Source organism: Hylaeus volcanicus, chromosome 5 (genome assembly GCF_026283585.1).
Source record: "Hylaeus volcanicus isolate JK05 chromosome 5, UHH_iyHylVolc1.0_haploid, whole genome shotgun sequence".
Lineage (NCBI taxonomy): Eukaryota > Metazoa > Arthropoda > Insecta > Hymenoptera > Colletidae > Hylaeus > Hylaeus volcanicus.
Window position 1 is genome coordinate 22831840 of NC_071980.1, and position 20128 is coordinate 22851967.

The window sequence follows — 20128 nt, forward strand, 5'->3', positions numbered from 1 at the left end:
CATCTTCCGATATTTGACGAGTGCTCGCCATCTGCGAATACAAAGTCCATGTCCCCATTGCGACAATGCATTTGTTTGTTGTGTTCTTTGGTCGTATAGTATAACTTTTCTGGGCTCTGTTAACCCTTTATAGTATGTGTATATTAATAGCTATGTCAACCCTTTACAGTACGAGAATTTTATGTGACACGAGCAACCACAAACTTCGATGCAATTTCTTGATATTATTGAAAATTGAGAATGTTCCTTTTTCCATGATGTTACACCTATCCTTCGATTTACACCGATGCATCCCAGAATACCGTGTGAATCGAGAAAGAAAAACAGAATGCGTACAATTTTCGCAGTTATATAATTAAATTGAAAACAAAAACATCAGCCCATGAAATAACAAATATATAAAGCTACATTTTATAATTTTAATTTTTGGTTCGATACATATGACTTTTCTTCACTTGTTTTTTTATTGTAAAGATTAAATTTTATCAAAGAATGCTAAAAGTTATCAAAATGATCATTAATCATTAAATATAAAATTTGTAAGATTTCCGATTGGAAAAAAACAACGATATACACTTTTCCGCTGCTAAATATTTACTGCCCTAATTAATATGAATGCATTTTGTTTACAAAAAAAGGGGAGACTCCCTTTTTAGATTTAATCTCAGTGTTAATAAACAAACGGTACTAACAATAACTGAACAAATATGTGTGCGACATGTATTCTTGTTTTTAACAGTTTATATTTTTCGAAATCTGTCAATTTGAAAAACGTGTAAGAAATGAACCATGTAAATCGGGTATTAGATATACGTGCTTATAGTTGAACTTTTATTCGGTTATGTTGTTTATTCGGCTTGCACTACTACGAAGGAAACTAAACTGAAATGCAACGAGTTAAAATTATTTTCTGCATACATTTTTCGCATAACTGAAACGTCGATTGCAAGTAGAAAGATTTCATTAATGTTTTACAACTAATCAAAACATTTGAAATCTGTATTGTGACTGTGACTAAAAAATTCTAGTAGACCTACGATACGACCGACCGCTCGTTGTGTTCAGTAGAACTTTTCGAGTTTGTATAGGAAGTTTTGTTTCCTTCAGTTCGATAGTGCTCGCGTTGTGTTGATTTAAAATGGAATTGCCGTTGAAATGTGCGTCCGATTCATGTGAGCATCGTGCCACGATTTGTTTCCTCGCTGCTGGAAATTGCACGGATAAAAACATCCACGATCGTTTGAAAAATGTGTAGCATGCTTTCTCGAACCGTTAGAGCTTGGGCCAAGAAAAAATTCAAATGGAAGGTGTCCCAGAACCCACCGTACTCTCCGGACTTTGCGCCATTTAATTTGAAAGAAAACGGTATAAGTGACAATTACGTAGAAGAATAGAGAATTTTCTTACGAATATTTTAATCTATTTTTGAATTTTGTAACTTCACTTGGAGCAGAGTTATAGGAGCGTGGCTAGGACTTTTGAAAGGTCTCTCGTATTTACAACATTGATATTTCAAGATATATTTTGTAATTTTTATCTTCGCTTTAACGATACAAATTTGCGATGTCCAGCTTCAGAATTTTATTATTTTCATCGCTATTATTAGAAATGTAAAACATCTGCCGGTCGTGATGTGTTAAGATATGAGGTTTTTTTTTAGAGATCAACATTTTTTTAGAGATCAATTAAGCTTGTTTAAGTCGAGGCAAAGAAACTTTGACTTCTCCAGATCATTGGAAATAAATCAAATAATGAAGCACGTAAATAAAACTAATAGGGATACAAGCTACCGTTTGATCCCCATCTGGATCACGCTTTTTCAACCAAGTTTCAATTGATAAAACCAGTGAACTATAACACGATGGTTAGTGGTTAAAGATCCATGACATGAGTATATTTATATAATAAAATTGAATAAATACCTAAATTATACGACGCATACAAATATATCAGTGTGTCATTTGACTCCTGAAGAAGCTAGCCCAGTGTTGGCGAAACGTCAGAGGATCTTGTTCACTATACCCGGAAGCCAATTAGTATTAATCATGAAGAACCTAGTCATGAAAGTCACCAATTAGAGAAAATAATGTTTTTACGAAGAATAAAACGTTGAACGTTCTTCGCGTCTCGAACAGAGGCTCGAAAATGTCGTCTAGAGTGAGTTTAACGAGCATTCGAAGAGTTTGTCCACCGTGTTCGGGGAACGCGAACAAGGGGTTCATACGACACGATCAACGAGCCACTGTTTTTCGATTCCACGCACGGCGCAGAAAGGTTTTAACAATTTTTAAAGAGTTAGAAGCGTAGCATTTTTAAAACGTTCTAAACGCGGTGTTCGCTTGGTATCGACAGCGTTTTCTTGTCGATCCACTTGCGCATGTATATTTCATTGAATTAATCATTCTGTTAAGTTGAGACAGAGGAAATCTGTAAACCGTTAATCTGTAAATCTGTTATAGAATCGGACGAAAAATGACGATGGAATTTGAATGTCCATGGCTATTGTAGAAACTTTAGATTGATCCATACGATACGTCGCTTCGGAAATTGAACATGACAATTATTTAAAAGAAAAGTGTCTATGCGATTTGTAGACACTTGTAACAATATACCACTTTCAGCTTCATTGTCTATGATTTTGTGTATTCATAATTTTCAGAGACATATCTGTATACTTATATATTTAAAAACCAACGTTCCAAGGTTCTTAACAGATTCATAATGTATACAGGGCGTCCCAGAATTAGTGTAAGTACCAGAAATGGGAAGTAGCTGAGACAATTTTAAACAACAATTTTTGCAAAGGAAATTGTGGTTCAGAATCGTCTCAGCTACCTCCCATTTCCGGTTCTTACATAATTCTGATACACCCTGTATGTTCAATTAAAAGCAAAATCCAAACGACCAGCCATCTTATTTCTGTTAGCGGAACAGACAGTTTTAAGTCATAAATTGAGGACAATTTTAAACAATAATATGATATTATGGTGGTTTTTATTTTTAAGATTAATATGTACATTAGCGTTCGCAAGCAAATAAACGTTTCCGACATTTAAAGTTTGGGTCCTCTTCAAATTTTACAAAGGTTACTTGAAATAGCAATCAATTTCTGAGTAAAGAAAAAATAGAAAAGCATTGGTAACGTTTTTAAAATGTGAATGTGAATTAGGGATGATTGAAGACCGCTTTGTATATTTATACCTATTCGTAACTATTGTAGTAAAGTTCTAAGTACTATAAACTATTCATTTCTAAAATTATTCTTACTAAGTAATTCATAGTATCTAAATACAATTTTAACAGGATGTAAAAGAAAATATTTTCGAATACAGTATCCTATCTTCATTTATTATGGAAACATGTTATGAAATCTTTCCAGGTTTAATTGTAATTTATTAAAATTATATGAATTTGAATTACAACTGAATAATAATTCGTAATATCTATAATTTTAAATAAATAATTTAATCCATGAATCTACAGGGAAATACTTTACAATCTCTCATTCTCCTTTCCTGTGAAAGTATGTTAATAATTATTTTCTTATTCTTACTTCATAAAAGGATTCATTTATAGATGACCCAAACCATAAAAGTCTGAAACTGCTGCTGAAACTGTTGTTGAAAATTAACGATGAAATATTGCGATAGTGGAATGTTTAGTCTTCAACAGGAGAAGCGACGTTTCGTGTGTATTAACCTGTGTGTACTCAGCCCATCGATAATCGATTATCAAAGATCATCAGCCACCTCGTCGATGAATTCTTTAACCTCTTAGCTGCGAAGCACGCCATGTGGTGCGATTGTAAAATTATGAAGTGTTACTGAACGCACTGTATCATGTGTACATTATTTGCGACATTTATTTGTAGAAAGTACCAAATGAAAATCATTTGATATATGTAATTAAATTTACAACTATACGATACTTTGATATTTATGGCGATGTTTACAATTATATAAACGTACATAATTCTTGTGAGATTGTAATCGGCGTAGTCGAACCAAACTATGAATGAAACAATATTTTCGTACTAAATTTCTCTCATGTTATTACTCATGCTCCGTATTGTACCTAGTTTATAACAATTCATATATCATAAGCAAATACATTATACTTATATAATTTCGCGTAATAAGCTTCGTTCATGTAATTGTAATTTATTTTCAATTATGACAAAATATTTGTCTACCTCCTAATTAATATGCTGACTGCTAGACTAATACCGATGAAGATTTCCACGAGACTAAAATGTTGTTTGGCGATAATCGGAAACCACATAATCCAACATTTGTCGTAGTACTTAATTTTGTACTATTATCAAATTCACGAATTCATACCAGATTTATTTTCGTTAACACATCTGCCTCAGCATTAATTTTTTAAGTGCAGAACAGTGTAGATGACGTAGCGATCAACGTATCGAAAAACATGCGAGGAAAAAGAATTATTATACATAGTTATAGTTTAATAACTAATAATTTAGACTGCGGATTTGTATGCATTTACAGGAAATTTGAATGTGCAAGCAATTACGAAATGAACGCAGTATGCACCAATATAAACAAATATTGAAAAGATTAATTCATATTGTAATATTTGCAAAGTAAAATAAATTCCCATTTAGGTTCAATTTTTGTAAGCACATTTGCCAAAATTTTATCTTGCATACAGATCCGTAGTCTCCTAATAATTCATAAATCATTGAAACAAATTAAGTCATTAGCAAGTTTCATTCACATTTTGGTTATATAAATGTGATAATAATATGTATGTAAAGGGTATATTTCCAGCACCCAAACGATGCAGATAAGGGGTCGATGATCGATTATCGACGACCAACGAGGTCAGTGAATCGGCGTAATCGATTTAACGGCGATTTGTACGTCACATATGTGTGACTGAAAACAGAGATGGGCAAAATCGTATTCGAATAATAGCAATTTATTTGTTACGTTTATTCGATCCTACAAATCTGTATTTTGTTCGTTGTGAAGTGTTTCGTGATACAATTCAAAAAATCGTATTCGAATAATAGATAACGAATAAAATCAATGTATAGGAAGGTATAGCAATGTATTCGTTACGTTTATTCGATTCTACAAATCTGTATTTTGTTCGTTGTGAAGTGTTTCATGATACAATTCAAATTCAATTTCTTTGTCAATGAGTAATGGCTGAAAAATGATGTAACTTTTATTCGTTATTCGAAGTTTGTATACAGGCGAGAATTTTGCCCATTTCTGATCAAAAAATTCCGTCAGAGCTTGTCGAGAATCCCGTTGGCCGGGCGCAAAGTAAAAATCGTGACCGATTAATGTTCAAACCAACGCGTGCACGCAGTAGTGCAACCAGACAGAACCAATCCTCCTATCAATGAAAGAATTAATAATTTATATTAACACACTCTCAGCTGACAGTGCAGTGCAGTTACAAATCCATTGTAAACAAAGCATTGTTTACGATATGAGTTGAATGAAACATGATGTGCAACATGATGGTTTAAAAGTTTGAATAGAGTTTAATTATTAACATCTAAAACAAGAAACAAATGAACGTGATTAGTTTACGTATTAGTAATTTTGTTTTTAAAAAAGTACAAAGAGTTGTGTATTAACGCATTGTGCGTTTCTCTATTTATTTCAAACGCATACGCGTATTACATCACTCGAATTTCATTCTATCTAAAAAAAAAGCATGCATACATTAGCATTACAACATTAATAATTTTCGATCGATATCCACACTCAGCAATGTACTCTTCATACTCCAATACAATTTTTACGATCTTTATAATTTATATTGTTTTCTGCTTTCTAGCCAATCGTTTCATTCGTTTCGTTCTGAAAAACCAAAATACAATTATCAACCATAAATAGAAAACCATCACCTTCGTAGCACTACTCGTGACTATGTTGAATCGTATTACATCTCGAGAAAGAAATCGTGAATATTTGTAATAAACTATCGTTTCAAAATTAAAAACATTTATGTATAATCCTAATCGATCAATTTCTGCCTTGCAGTTCTGGAATTGTGATAAAATTCAAATGTAATATCGTACACGAGAATTAGAGAAACTCTAGATCATCATTTTGCTGATATTCTATTTATTAGTGAAAATTCATGCAACAAATTTCTATAACGCATTCCAGGTCCACTTAATGTTTCATAATGACCACGTAATGTTGTATACAGAACGATTATGTAGGAAGTCGTAGATAAGTATGAAAGTCTAAAGGAAAATGTAGATAGATAGAGAAGGTTATCGCAAACTGCAAGGACGCGGTACACTATCTAACGAAAGCCCAAACTATTCCGTCGTACTGCAAAACTATTAAATGAAATCTACAGTTGGAATAGCACGAACTATTTTCTTGTTCATCGTCTCTTCCTTTAAACTTTTACAGACGGTCGACGTACAGAAACTGGTCACATTAAGAGGCCAAGTATTAAGTGTTTCCCGGGTTACATTTTTTTTTTATGTACAAGTGTTTATGTAAAGTAGTTTTTAACTTAGACAATAGGTTCGTCTTAAAGTACATTTGGTATTTTTTACAATTTATTTCGAAACTATATATTTCTCTAATCCATAGGAATAACTCAAAAATGTTTGCTTTACTTAAATTACTTGAATATGATTTAAAAATTGGAATGTGTTAAGCTGCATAAAAAGTGGTAAAAATACTGCTAAAAAACTTTAATATGAACACAGCGTAATTTTACTATGTCGGCTGACATTGTGGTAATATTTATCGAAAATAAACAAATATTAATGGAGATTTTATTTATAAATGCAGATTTAAGAAAATGTTGCCCTCTCGCTGCACTTTGAAACGTCTGGTTGCGTGACTGTGTCCACACATGGAAGATTTTGCGAAAGAAACGGAGAAATCGTTGATAACAATGAAAACCGTCGCGAGAGGAAATGATCGTTCGTCGATAGCAGGTGTTTCGTAGCGAACCAAAGGCGATGTTCGCGACGTCGAAGGACGAAACCGCGAAGCAACTGAGAAAAAGGGGGTCTAAAGTAGCGAAAGCGAAAGGGAATAACGAAGCTTTGAAGACGAGTGATCGAGCAAGTGTTTGGCTGTGCAGTAGAATAGGAAAGATACAGAAAAAGAGCGCTAGAGAGAAAGATCGTGAATTTAGTGAGAATATATGAACGAGCGATAAGGTGTGAAAGAGACAAAGATTCAGATGTTACTCGAAGCCAGCGAAAGTGCGTACACACATAGGCATACAAGCGTATTCGAATTGTATGCGTTTCGCAGCATATGTGTCACTGATCGCGACACACACACGTACACATTTTTTATTCTTCGTTTCGAAAACATCTGGCTGCTTTATTTTTATTTCTGGTAAGCAAAAACGAAGACAAAAATGAAACGAGAGAAAATTCATATTCGATTCGATGGTGATTTACTCGTCGATCGAGAGTCGAAAAACATGAAATCCCCTTTTAGTGCCGACACAAGAAGTTGACCATGAACGAGAAATGTAGAGAGCTAACCTAATATAGTTCGGTAAGGTTTGAAAGAAAAGTGATAAAAATTTAATTATAAATAATGATTACAAAAATTGCAGAAATAAAGAACAGATTGATGACCGTAATATGTCAATATTTGTTGAAAAATTCATTAACGATGTTCACTTGATATTATACAGGAAATTCGAACCGTTGGACATGCTTTTATAAGCAGTTCCCACTTTCTACATACTTCGTTCTAATATTACTAATTATTTCTATCGAGCATTGGTACTTGTTTGTCAATATTCTATGAAAAATATCTGGATTAAATTCTTTAATATTCTTTTTCTTATTACGCTTTGAATGATTGACTTTCCTGTATAAAAAGTGTAGAAAATGTTTATTTAGTAAAGGAATGATATCATGTAATAATACAATACGTGCATATGTCATTCACTAACGGTTGTTGAAAGTTTCATAAAAAAATAATCAAACAATAAATTAACCACTAACTACAGACAATTTTTGATAATGTAACGCATTTAATTAAAAGAATTTATTGAATATCCAATAGTTCCATTATCACTAACTACATGTATCTGAAGTTCACGATCAACTAACTACATACGTCAGCATCAGCGAGAGATGTAAACAAACAAATGAAATTATTTTAATTTTCTGTCAACTATTAGAAAGGTTATTGGGAATTCTTACAACTATATTGAAGTACTAAGGATACATTAATCCTTTATCAAGTGATAGAATATATAATTAAATTTGATAATACTTTTTATTTTTATATCGTTGGGTATTATACAATATTTATTTTATCCATTAGAATCGTTTTCAAATTAATATTCATATAATATTTTATAATCTATGATATATAATGATGGGAACATACAATGCTATCTCAGTAATAGATAACATAGTATTGGTTGCCATGGCAAAAAAATAATAAATGGGCTACCGGTTGGTAATATGTTAAGCTCAAGTTATAGAAATTATGTTTCGTTTCTTATTAAACAAAAACTATTCGAGGTCAAGGAGAGAAATTACAAGCTTAAAAGTTACATAGAAAACAAATATAGGTGGTCATAATATATACAAAAAAAACTAGACGTGAAGTAACCTCTCACGTCCTCTTTCTTCAAGTAATCAATGTTACGTATGAATATTAAGTTCCATTTTTAACATCAACTGTTCTAAAAAGAGAAATACGCGAACTGTAACTCGAGTTGTCTCACTTCATAAACAATTCAAGAATGATACTTAATGATGGTATTATTGATAATTAGCTAATCTCGTTGAAAAAAATTCGTCGATAGCAAAAATCATTGGTTGGTGGATCGAAACATAGGACTCCGAATTCGTCCACAAGTAATTAATCAATTGCAAAAGGGTTGATGTCAATCATAGCTGCGACAATTAGAGAAAAAATTAGGTTTCCTAGCGTAGATAGTCATTAAGTCCACTTACTTAATTCCTCTAAGTGCAACAAAGTCTAGCAAACAAAATAGTCTCTTAGCAAATTCAATTACTTTCACGACGATCTTCATCTCTGCTTAATTTCATTCGGCAACTCGAGTTACAGTTCACGTACTTCCCTTTTATGCAAATCGTGTTCCAAGGAAACTTGAAATAATGTCACCATGTGATCAATTTCCCGGGTCACTGTATCGATTGTTATCGAAACTTTTCGCAAAAGTAGTTGACGTTATTCGGCACTAAAAGAGTTGATGAATGCGTGCGAAGACGATGGTCAACGCGTGTCAGCCTATACACGTGCATCCCTAATGTCTGCGACGTCCTATCCGACGATCAGGAAAGGGCGTTGTTGCGAAAACAGGGACACGAAATATCGCACACGATCGGTTCATGTACAAATACTGTGGCTGGATTACATTGACAATTTCGCTGCTTCGACAAGCTGCTGTCTACCATGTATATATTTTCATTAATGTATGTATAATAAAAAAATATATTCGAGACAACGATCGGCTCTGTATTTAGCGAGTGCTCCGCCGCTCTATGTGGACTTAGGATCGGAGACATTAACCGTGGAATCGATCGAGAACATTCGTGTTTTGGAAAATATTTTTGGCTTCTGAACAATATATATATATGAAACTATGCATATATATATATACTATCGCAACGACGTGTTTCTCCTAGAAATAAACCTTAAATGAGGAAACTCCCCGTGAACTTCTTTGTAATGTGTAATAAACGGCACCTAATCGCGTACTACCTTTCACGCCGGAAGGTTCTGTGTTGATGTCAATAAATTTTCAATGATTTTTAAGTCGTTCACCCCGTCTCGAATTTCATTCTACCGGGCCACCACGGACTGGCGCACACTGGTCGGATTTATATATGAAGACACGGAAGAGTACTTGTAACTTCTACATTTTTTTATATCTTTGAGTAATTCTTTTTCTATATTATTTCATAAGTGAAACTTCATATGATGGCAATATTCGGAACAATGGCATATAATTAATATGCAAATGAATTGTATTGAATTGTCTATTTATGACCAAATAGAAGCTTAGTAGACTATGTTAATCTGTACTTGTTATTATAATTATCCCAGTTGCTACAAAAATAAAACATTCACCAATTATTTACTAAAAACTATAACTTGTACGATACTAGCTTTTAGTACATAATCGGCTTCACGTGAATAACTACAGATATTTAACAAAGTTATCTTACAAGGAATGGTCGCGAACGGTTAGGCTCCTATTTGGATAAAACTTTGTAGTGTACTTCGAGAACATACAATAAATTAATTTTTGGAAGAAAAAATATAACCGACTTCGAAAAACTTTAAAACTGCACTAAAAAGTATGAAATAATTTCTAGTTAATTTATATGCATCACCGTTGACATGGTGACATGAGGATCCGCTGGCCGAATCTGACATCTCTGATGGCATCACAGCCAATCACAGCATAGCAAGCACGTTGCCAAGCAACACGCTTCCTTCGTGTGTCATGGCTGCGAACCTGAAACTGTATCGCACCAGAAACTGATTTGTTATTGTAATGAAATAAGTATTTTTATTATGTTCATATGACAGTTATTTAATATTATTTCTATCACCTATTATTTTTTAAACATATGCAATAATATAATAGTTGCTTAAAGACGTTGAATTCGTTTGGAAGAAATATTGAAGAGGTTAAGTGAAGTTAACCTCAAATAACTTTATTTCATTCCATGTTTATATTATTTATAAAATAGAACGAATGATATAATTTCAAGTGCATTCAGGATGGTTTATAGTTCTAAATCTAAGAGACAGAAATAATAAAACAGTTTCTACACTTTTCCTATTGTTGGTTGATGAGAAGTAAACATAACCTGCTGCCGATATCAAAATCATTATGAGTAAATACAGGAGAAAAGAATCCTCCAGCGAGGATAGCGACAGCGAAGAAGAGAGACGTAAGAAGGATATCAAGGAAAGAGATGAATTTGCTAATCGTCTCAAGGCAAAAGATGAAACTAGAATACGAAAAGTTGCTATGCCAGCTGGTTCCGGAGCAGGTAAACTATATTTTCCTACGTACACAATAATCTTTGTATTAAAATAAAATGAATACCATCTTTGTAACTTGCTCGAGTGAAATATCAAATTTTACTCATGGAGTGAATACTGTTTCTTTTTTATAATCCATAAATGTTACTCTTTGTATAGCTGAAGCAGCGAAAAGACTCAAGATCATGGAAACAGATATGCGAGAAAAGTTGGTACCAAAGCTACGAGTAGAATCTCGTAGAAAATATTTGGAAAAACGTAAAGAAGATAAAGTGGCTGAACTAGAAGCTGATATTATCGATGACGAATATCTATTCGAAGATCAAGTGTAATTCTTCTTTTATATAACATAAAATAAAATTCTAACATAAAACTTAGCACTCAATTAACAATCATTTTAACATGTTAGATTGACAGACCGAGAAAAGAAGGAGAGGGAACACAAGAAACAGTTACTGCAGTTAGCGAAAGAACATGAAAGGGCTAGAGAGCTCGAAAGAGTGCAACGTTATCACATGCCTTTAGAAAAAGGAAAAGTTGAACCGGAACAAGATGTGCACGACAACGAGCCACCGCAATCCGAACAAAGCAAATGGGAATCCGATCAAATGTCATCTGCTGTTTTTCGTTTTGGCGCTAAAGACAGAAAAGGTGTACGATTTGTACCTCGTTACCTTAAAAGAAAAATCTAAACATAAGATACAGTTATTATTTTAAATACTTTTGATTTTCCACAGCTCAGCAAGATTATGATCTTCTTTTGGAGGATGAGGTAGAATTTGTTCAGGCGTTGCGTATGCCTGGCAGCGAGAAAGACCGAAGACGTGATGCGAGTCCACCACCGCAAGTGAAAGCATTACAAACTATACAGGAAACGAAAAAAAGTTTACCAATTTACCCCTTCAGAAACGACTTGATTCAAGCTATCAAAGATCATCAGGTATTTTACATGTTTGTATCATGCAAAGTAAAACCTTTCGCTATTATTACAATATTGCGTTTTTATCGTAGGTATTGATAATAGAGGGAGAAACGGGTTCCGGAAAAACCACACAGATCCCACAATACCTATACGAGTCCGGGTTTGCAGAAGATAACAAAATTATCGGCTGTACTCAACCGAGGCGAGTGGCTGCTATGTCCGTGGCGGCAAGAGTTGCCCATGAAATGGCTGTGAAATTGGGAAATGAAGTGGGCTACGCGATTCGTTTCGAGGATTGCACTTCCCATCGAACTCGAATTAAGTACATGACCGACGGTACGCTCCATCGAGAATTTCTGAGCGAGCCAGACTTGGCTTCTTACAGGTAAGAATATTGGAAGTTCACGATATACCTGAGATAGAATTAAGAAAAATTCTATTTTAGTAGATATACATATATAGTAACTCTTATTAACCTCTTAGCTACTGTGGACGCCTATAGGCGCTTACAAAAATTCGGCCCATAATGGAACTTGTGTAATGAATGATCCAAAAAACAAATCACGAATTGTATGGGAATATTTATTATACAACTGTCCAAAAGTATTCTGTCTCCATAGTTACCAGACTTAAATCCTATAGAAAATCTATCGGAATTATTATATCGCAGGATCGGGCTTAACCACTGCTCGCCAGAAGTCACACCTGTAAATTTCAACTGCTTATATCTCGATAACAAAACCGCTGATATCAAATTGATAAAGAATCTTACGGTTTGAACTGGTGTCAGAATCTTACCCTCCAAAAAGTGCCCACATATTTATTAACACCCTGTATATCAAACAACAATATACGAAAAATCATACCGTTCGGATATTAACGCGTGTCACTGTATATAGCAATTTATTTGCACTATTTATTTGATGAAATATTTATTCGGCTAAGCTTTTAATCATTCAAGATGAAACATAATTTTATGAAGTACAGGTCTTCCAAAAGGAACTTCATGTTTCTTGGTGTTTAATAAATCACAGATGAAACTTATGAAATCTATCCGACTTTCTTATTTTAGATGAAAGTACACATGGTTACAACAATTAACGTGAAAGATTATGTCGTTTAAGTGTTCAGTGTAACTGCGCTAACAGACGTGTTTTGTAACTAGAAAACAAAATCCTAAAGCCTCGTTTAAAATACCTTTTACCTGAGTTTTTAGTCTATGCAGGCATTAAACTTTTTCGTATCGATTAATCAAGTTTTCTCTTAAATACATCTAAAATCGTTTACGAAATGTTAATTAGTTTACAAAAGATTTTAATTGAATATAGTTTGATTATACGATTCAGATAGCAATTTTTATTGAAAAGCAATCAAAGTTATTTATCTTCTTTTTGTTATTTAAAATTTATTATAAGGATAAGAATTTTCTTCATTTCTGACATTCTTTACAGTGTCATGATCATCGACGAAGCTCATGAACGTACATTACACACTGACATATTATTTGGATTGGTAAAGGATATCACGAGATTCCGACAGGACTTGAAATTGTTGATTTCATCGGCCACTTTGGACGCGACGAAATTCAGCGAGTTCTTCGACGACGCTCCCATTTTCCGGATACCTGGTCGACGGTTTCCCGTCGATATCTATTACACCAAAGCGCCCGAGGCGGATTACATTGATGCCTCCGTCGTTTCCATCCTTCAAATACACGCTACTCAACCTCCTGGCGATATACTGGTGTTTTTAACAGGTAAGTGATCTGATTGCTACAGCACAGTTATAAAATCAAGTTATAAAATCTACATTTTGACATATTACGAAAGAGATGGACGAGACAAAGAAGGTTGAGAAATGCTGATCTAGACCATTGTTATTCAAAGTAAAGGGAGCAAATGAAAATTTTACAGAAATATATTTTTCTTCTATACTAAGTTGGTAACATGCTAGCGTCTTTTTCTATATTCCATTACGTTAGACAGTCCCCTTATCTCCTTATTAATGTCTCTATTTAAGATTTTAATTCGAGGAAATTATAGAATCATATTAGTTGATATTTCATGATCGTTTGTTCCGTATCATATAATTTTCTGTTAACTACTACATACACATATATCATAGAAATTACATATATTTCAACATTTTCAATACAATATTATTTATTTCATTAATGTGGGAGTTTTGCAAGTATTTAGATTGTGAAGCTTTCTGTAAATAATGTTTCCTATTCACTGCGTAGAAATTTTAATCAAAGAAAAGCAATACAAAAGTATAAATTCGAATTAATTAATGTAAACATTTCAAACAAGTTTTTTCCATAGATCTCGAAAGATGAAATCTTTTTTAGGATAGCGTCTCGAATTAATTTGGAAACCTCTGCAATAGACAATACATAATCTTTAACCATTTAATAAAATTGTATCGCACAGGTCAGGACGAAATAGAAACGTGTCAGGAAATGTTACAAGAAAGAGTGAGACGATTAGGGTCGAAATTGGGAGAACTGATGATTTTGCCCGTTTACGCGAATCTTCCAAGCGATATGCAGGCGAAAATATTTCAGCCAACTCCGTTCGGCGCTAGGAAGGTATCAATGAAAAATTATTAAACGGGATTATTTTTTTCCCTCTTCTTACATGCGTGATTTGTTTTATAGGTAGTTCTCGCTACTAATATAGCTGAAACATCATTAACTATAGACAACATAGTATACGTGATAGACCCTGGATTCGCAAAACAGAACAATTTTAATTCGAGAACAGGCATGGAAAGTTTGATGGTAGTTCCAATCAGTAAAGCTTCCGCCAATCAGAGAGCGGGTAGAGCCGGTAGAGTAGCTCCAGGAAAGTGTTTCCGACTCTATACGGCCTGGGCTTATCAACACGAGTTAGAAGATAATACAGTACCTGAAATTCAGAGGATTAACTTGGGTAATTTAATTTAATTTAATTTATTTATACGGAACAAAACTTTTAATATAAAAAGATATAGGTACAATAGAACGGAAAAATAAAGATGTGCTACGATAATCGAACGCTGATTTTTAAAAATAATTATGCTACTTTCGCTTGTTGTTTGGTGGAAAATGTAAAACGAACAAATATCTACAGTGGGTGTAGAATGTACACCGATCAATTTCCCAAAAAGCTTTTGTGTGAAATTGTAGTTTCTTAACTTCTTTTTTTATAATCATCCCACTGTAAATATTTCCTTGAAAAAAAAGCCGAACAGTCGCCGTCTTAGTGTATCTCGTTCAGCTGAAGATCAATGTTCGTTAAAGTAGACAATGAAGATGGAAAAGGGTTAGATCTACCTTAGTTGTGACGTAATCGAATAATACAACTTCAGGTAACGCTGTGCTCACTCTAAAGGCATTGGGTATAAACGATTTGGTTCATTTCGATTTCCTCGATCCACCACCACACGAAACGTTGGTCCTAGCATTGGAGCAGCTCTACGCTTTGGGAGCTTTGAATCATCGCGGAGAACTGACGAAACTCGGACGAAGAATGGCCGAGTTCCCGTTGGACCCGATGATGGCCAAGATGCTATTAGCCAGTGAACAGTATCGTTGCTCGGAGGAGGTTGCCACCATCGCTGCGATGTTGTCAGTGAATGGAGCCATCTTCTACAGACCAAAAGATAAAATCATACACGCGGACACGGCGAGAAAAAATTTCCACGTACCAGGCGGCGATCACCTCACTCTGCTAAACGTGTACAATCAGTGGCAGCAGAGCGATTTTAGCACCCATTGGTGTTATGAAAACTTCATTCAGCATCGGTCGATGAAACGGGCAAGGGACGTCAGAGAGCAATTGGTCGGATTAATGCAGCGGGTCGAGATGGAGCTCGTTTCGGGGATCTCGGAAACCGTGAACGTCAGAAAGGTAACTGTTTAAATAGCTTGTATCTTCTTGCCATACCATTTAGCCATACAAAATCCGACCCATGCCAGTAGAGGGCAACGCTCTTCAAACGAATATGAACTGAACCATGATTTTAATAGTTCTTTCATTGGGTTTTAAACTGCTGAGATAGTTTATCTTATAACTAGAAAGTAACAACAGAGAAAAAATGCACCGAATTACACTGATAATAACAGGGTAGCTACAAACCAGAAATGTCAGGAATTATCGGGGAAGTTAATGCAACCGAGAAATATCATGGAGATATCAGAGAATTTAATTGCGGCAACTGCAAATTTCGATATTTGTTAATAATATGTTGAATTTATTTTAATCGTGAAACTTTGCATTATTTTAACTTATTTTTTTCGAGATTTCAACTATTTATATTCTCAAACTTTGACACAACAATTTCTTAAAAATTATTCACGGGCAAACATACGCCTAGATCAGTTTTGAAATGAAAAAACTCGGTCCAGCCACAAGCGGTCCCATTGATGCAGTAAGCACCATGCGGTTCTTGAAATCGATACGGAGGAAAATGAGAAGAATCCCTGGGCCTAGAATTCCAAGCGAGATCCTCCATATCGATTCCAAGAACCGCATGGTGCTTACTGAATCAATGGGACCGCCGGGGGCTGAACTGAGTTTTTTTCTTGAAAATTAGCAAACTTTGAAGCGATATAGCTTGAAAATTAATAAAAATCGGGTAAATACATTAAAGCTTAATGAAATTTATTATTGTAGGTAATATGTTTAGGCTCAGGATGTAATTTTTGTAGTTAACATGTAACGTAATGTTTAATTCGTTAGCATAAAAAAAATTCGTTTAAATTAAATTTTTCATACGAAACAAATAATTTATTTCTTTTTTCCTATTTTTCTGAATCTCTTGTTCGCTACTCTATACGTTTTTGTCCTCTTCACAACTTGTGAAGGTTATCTAAAATACCATTTAATATTATACAAGAAAATAATTAACATCCCATTATTTTAATTGAAAACCGTGTGTGGTTCCTTTCAGGCTATCACAGCAGGTTACTTCTACCACGTAGCTCGATTGTCTAAAGGTGGTCATTACAAGACGGCTAAGCACAATCAAACGGTATCGATTCATCCGAATAGTTCACTTTTTCAAGAACTACCGCGTTGGCTGCTGTACCATGAGCTGGTTTTCACCACAAAAGAATTTATGCGACAGGTAGGCTTCTGAAAGTATAATTTTTAAAGAAAGAACGATTTTTAATCAATTTCTGAAACGTTTTCGATATATAGTTTTGGTGCATTATAAATTTCAAACTTATAATCTTATCAGAGTTGAAAATTAATAGTGAAGAAGAAAACCATCATCTCATATAACAAAAATGTGGTCAATACGATTTTGCCAGAAACGTACAAGATCTTGTAATTAGTAAACTGTTTTTAATTTTTCTATAGATTATTTGATTAATTACAACTTACCCTCAACATTGGCTGTATTATCTTTGTTGATACAAAAATGTATTTTATCGTTAATCGTGATTGTGAGCTGTAAGTTCTACTCAAAATAACTAAAAGAAGAATTAATACTTTTGGATAAAAGATTTTTTAAGTATTTAAATTTCTGTATTTTCATAAAAACTAGCCTCGTTAATCTTGATGTAACTCAAGAACGACTAACGATTAAAAGAACGGAGGTTAGCCTCGGCCACTTTTTGTTTTTTAATATTTCGCATATAGCAAAGTACATAAAGATAAAAACAAGTACTCTAAGGTAATTCAGGAACATTTATTTACAAATGTTGGCTAGCCCTGGCCACCATAAAATTTAAGATCCAAATAGTTCTTTTTCAATAGAATGATCACAATTGCGATACTTACGAGAAAGATTAATATCCACACATGCCTCGTGAGCTCATCTATTACAAATATGGCTCTAAATCCAATTTTCATTAAAAATTTCGCCACAAATAACACACTCAGTTTTATTTCGGGATTCAAGCGAAGCTGTTTTCTGCCGCGCAAGCTTTCACGTGTGTTATTGTCTATGGTAACTTCTTATCACTTTTGCACTTTTCTATTAAATTCTTCGTGTATGGCAACAATATCAAAATCTCACTGTTCTGAGTTCTTCTCCGGTGCACAGTGGTTCAAATCCCCAAAACCCTGGTTCAAAAATCAAAAAATGAGAGTTGAAATTTAGAATTTTCGACATTGGAATTTTGTAAACGAGGTATTCCTCTATAAAAGTTCATAAATAAAATTTCGCCAACACTCATTTTTGATTGTACAGTCGATCAAAGTTACCTTCCTCGAGACAGCATGCATTACGCCTACCGCTCAAAAAATATTGCTCGTGCTTCAAGTAATAATAATCTTTTGTACAACTGTGATTTCAAATTTCTTTTTCATGGATACTAGTTTTGGAGATTAGTATTAGAATATGTATCTGTAATTGTTTTCATTAATTTTCAGTCAATAAGTGTTAAAAAAAATGGCGCCAAATGCAGATCGATAGAAACGTTTATTTTGAAATCATTGTTTTCGTAAATCATAAAGAGTGTTGTGATCGCCGGAAATCGCAAGGAATGTGTATATGAAATATGTAGATTAAAGTGTGTTCTCCCAGAATATGCGAAAGAATCTTGTGCTTACTTGCTCCATTCGTTGCAAAGTCATTATAAACATTGCAGCACTGTGTCGAGCACAGTGAAATGGCGGATCCAATATGGTCCACTCATTTTCCAAAGGATTGTTCTATGTAAATGCATTTGAATGAATTGTTAAAATGGATATAGGTGAGCAACAAAAAAAGTTAGTCCACGGGAATTGAACATAATCCAATAGCGTGACATTCGCAAATCTTACCAACTACGTCACGCTCGTTTCCTTGATAACTGGCCACGGTTATTGGTATACCTATATACCGCGCGTAAAATTTTGTTTCAAAAACTATGCCTTATTCCAGAAATTCCCGTTAACTTCGTACTTAGGGAAGATACTTCTACAACATACCTGAATTTCATCAAAATCCATTGATACCATGTTTGATGGTCCTCTTGTTAGTTTTATTCTTCACGTCAACATGCATTAACCAATCAAGTTCAACAGTAACAGTAACGTTTCTAGAGATATCAAAACAAACATGGTAAAACAACGTGAAGTTTATTTTTTTTGCAATGGCTGGGGTTAACTTCCGTTCCCCTAAATAAAAAACTTAACAGTGCAACAAGCTTAGCACGAAATGTTGATGATGCAAACCATTTTACCATTACCAATATAAAAACTCGGAAAAGTGTATTTAAAAACTATTTGTAGCAAATACAAACAGCAGTTTGCTCCAAGCAGAAATGAAAGAATATGTGGGCCAATTAGTTGAAAAAAAGTTTTACAATTTGAGATCCATATCTTTTAAATAAAAAAAAAGAGAATTGAAGAATATTGTTTCTTTTTTATTTTGTATTCTACACATAAAGTTATCTTCGAACACATTGTATTCATTTCATCTTGAACATTAAATAAAATTGAGTGCTACACGGCTTGTTGTTCTGTTATGTCCACCAGATCTCGCATTAAATCTAACGTTATTAAATGTTTAAACAATTTGTTCAACAATTAATCTAATTCTCTAAAGATTAATCCAATTCGAATATAATACTTCCCGTTATAAGAACAGTAGCGCTACCAGTTGAGAAACAGGCGCCGCGTAACGCGCAAGGTAAAAACGCAGAGGACGAGGATTTACTGTATAACAAAAGTTGGATTATCCGTTTGGAGTTTCTGGTTACGTCACTGGTTACCTTATCTGATTTCTAAAACAATTCTTTTCAATCGTCATAGGTGACGGAGATTGAAAGCAAATGGCTTTTGGAAGTCGCCCCGCATTATTACAAACCAAAAGAACTAGAGGACTCCACGAATAAGAAGATGCCGAAAGTCGCGGGAAGATCGCGTCCAGATGGAACCAATTAATTTTGTACAATTAACGTAATTAAATGCTTGTGGAATGTACATATAGAATTTGTATGAATTTGTATTGTACAAAAGCTTATATTGTTGCTTGTACAACATTATTTTTTAAAAAAGAATCTTCCAGCAGAAAAGACATTTGTATTTGTTAGCTACAATTAATTAAAATATTTATACTTCACGGAATACATAGTAGCAATAAGTATAATGTAAAATACACGAACTTGTAGTTAACAAATATATTGGTAACCATTTGTACTGTACTGTTAATGCACTTTATTTTAATACAAAAATGTCGAGAAGAAAATATCTTTAAAATTTAAATTACC

The 20128-nt window shown here is 33.9% G+C and overlaps 1 protein-coding gene and 1 long non-coding RNA gene across 2 annotated transcripts; one reads left to right on the plus strand and one right to left on the minus strand.

The window, feature by feature from the left end:
* Positions 1-10469: 10469 nt before the first annotated feature.
* Positions 10470-20100, plus strand: LOC128876245 (pre-mRNA-splicing factor ATP-dependent RNA helicase DHX16). Its single transcript, XM_054122432.1, has 11 exons — positions 10470-11026; positions 11178-11346; positions 11428-11669; positions 11756-11958; positions 12030-12325; positions 13392-13696; positions 14373-14530; positions 14600-14873; positions 15292-15833; positions 16876-17052; positions 19671-20100. The coding sequence occupies exons 1-11, from the start codon at positions 10864-10866 to the stop codon at positions 19800-19802; spliced, it is 2661 nt and encodes an 886-aa protein (XP_053978407.1). The 5' UTR covers positions 10470-10863; the 3' UTR covers positions 19803-20100.
* On the minus strand, positions 16922-19663 carry LOC128876249 (uncharacterized). The gene is made up of 3 exons (XR_008456985.1): positions 17712-19663; positions 17313-17401; positions 16922-17060 (listed from the first exon to the last, which is right to left on the minus strand). It is a non-coding gene; the product is annotated as an uncharacterized LOC128876249 (long non-coding RNA).
* Positions 20101-20128: the final 28 nt, after the last annotated feature.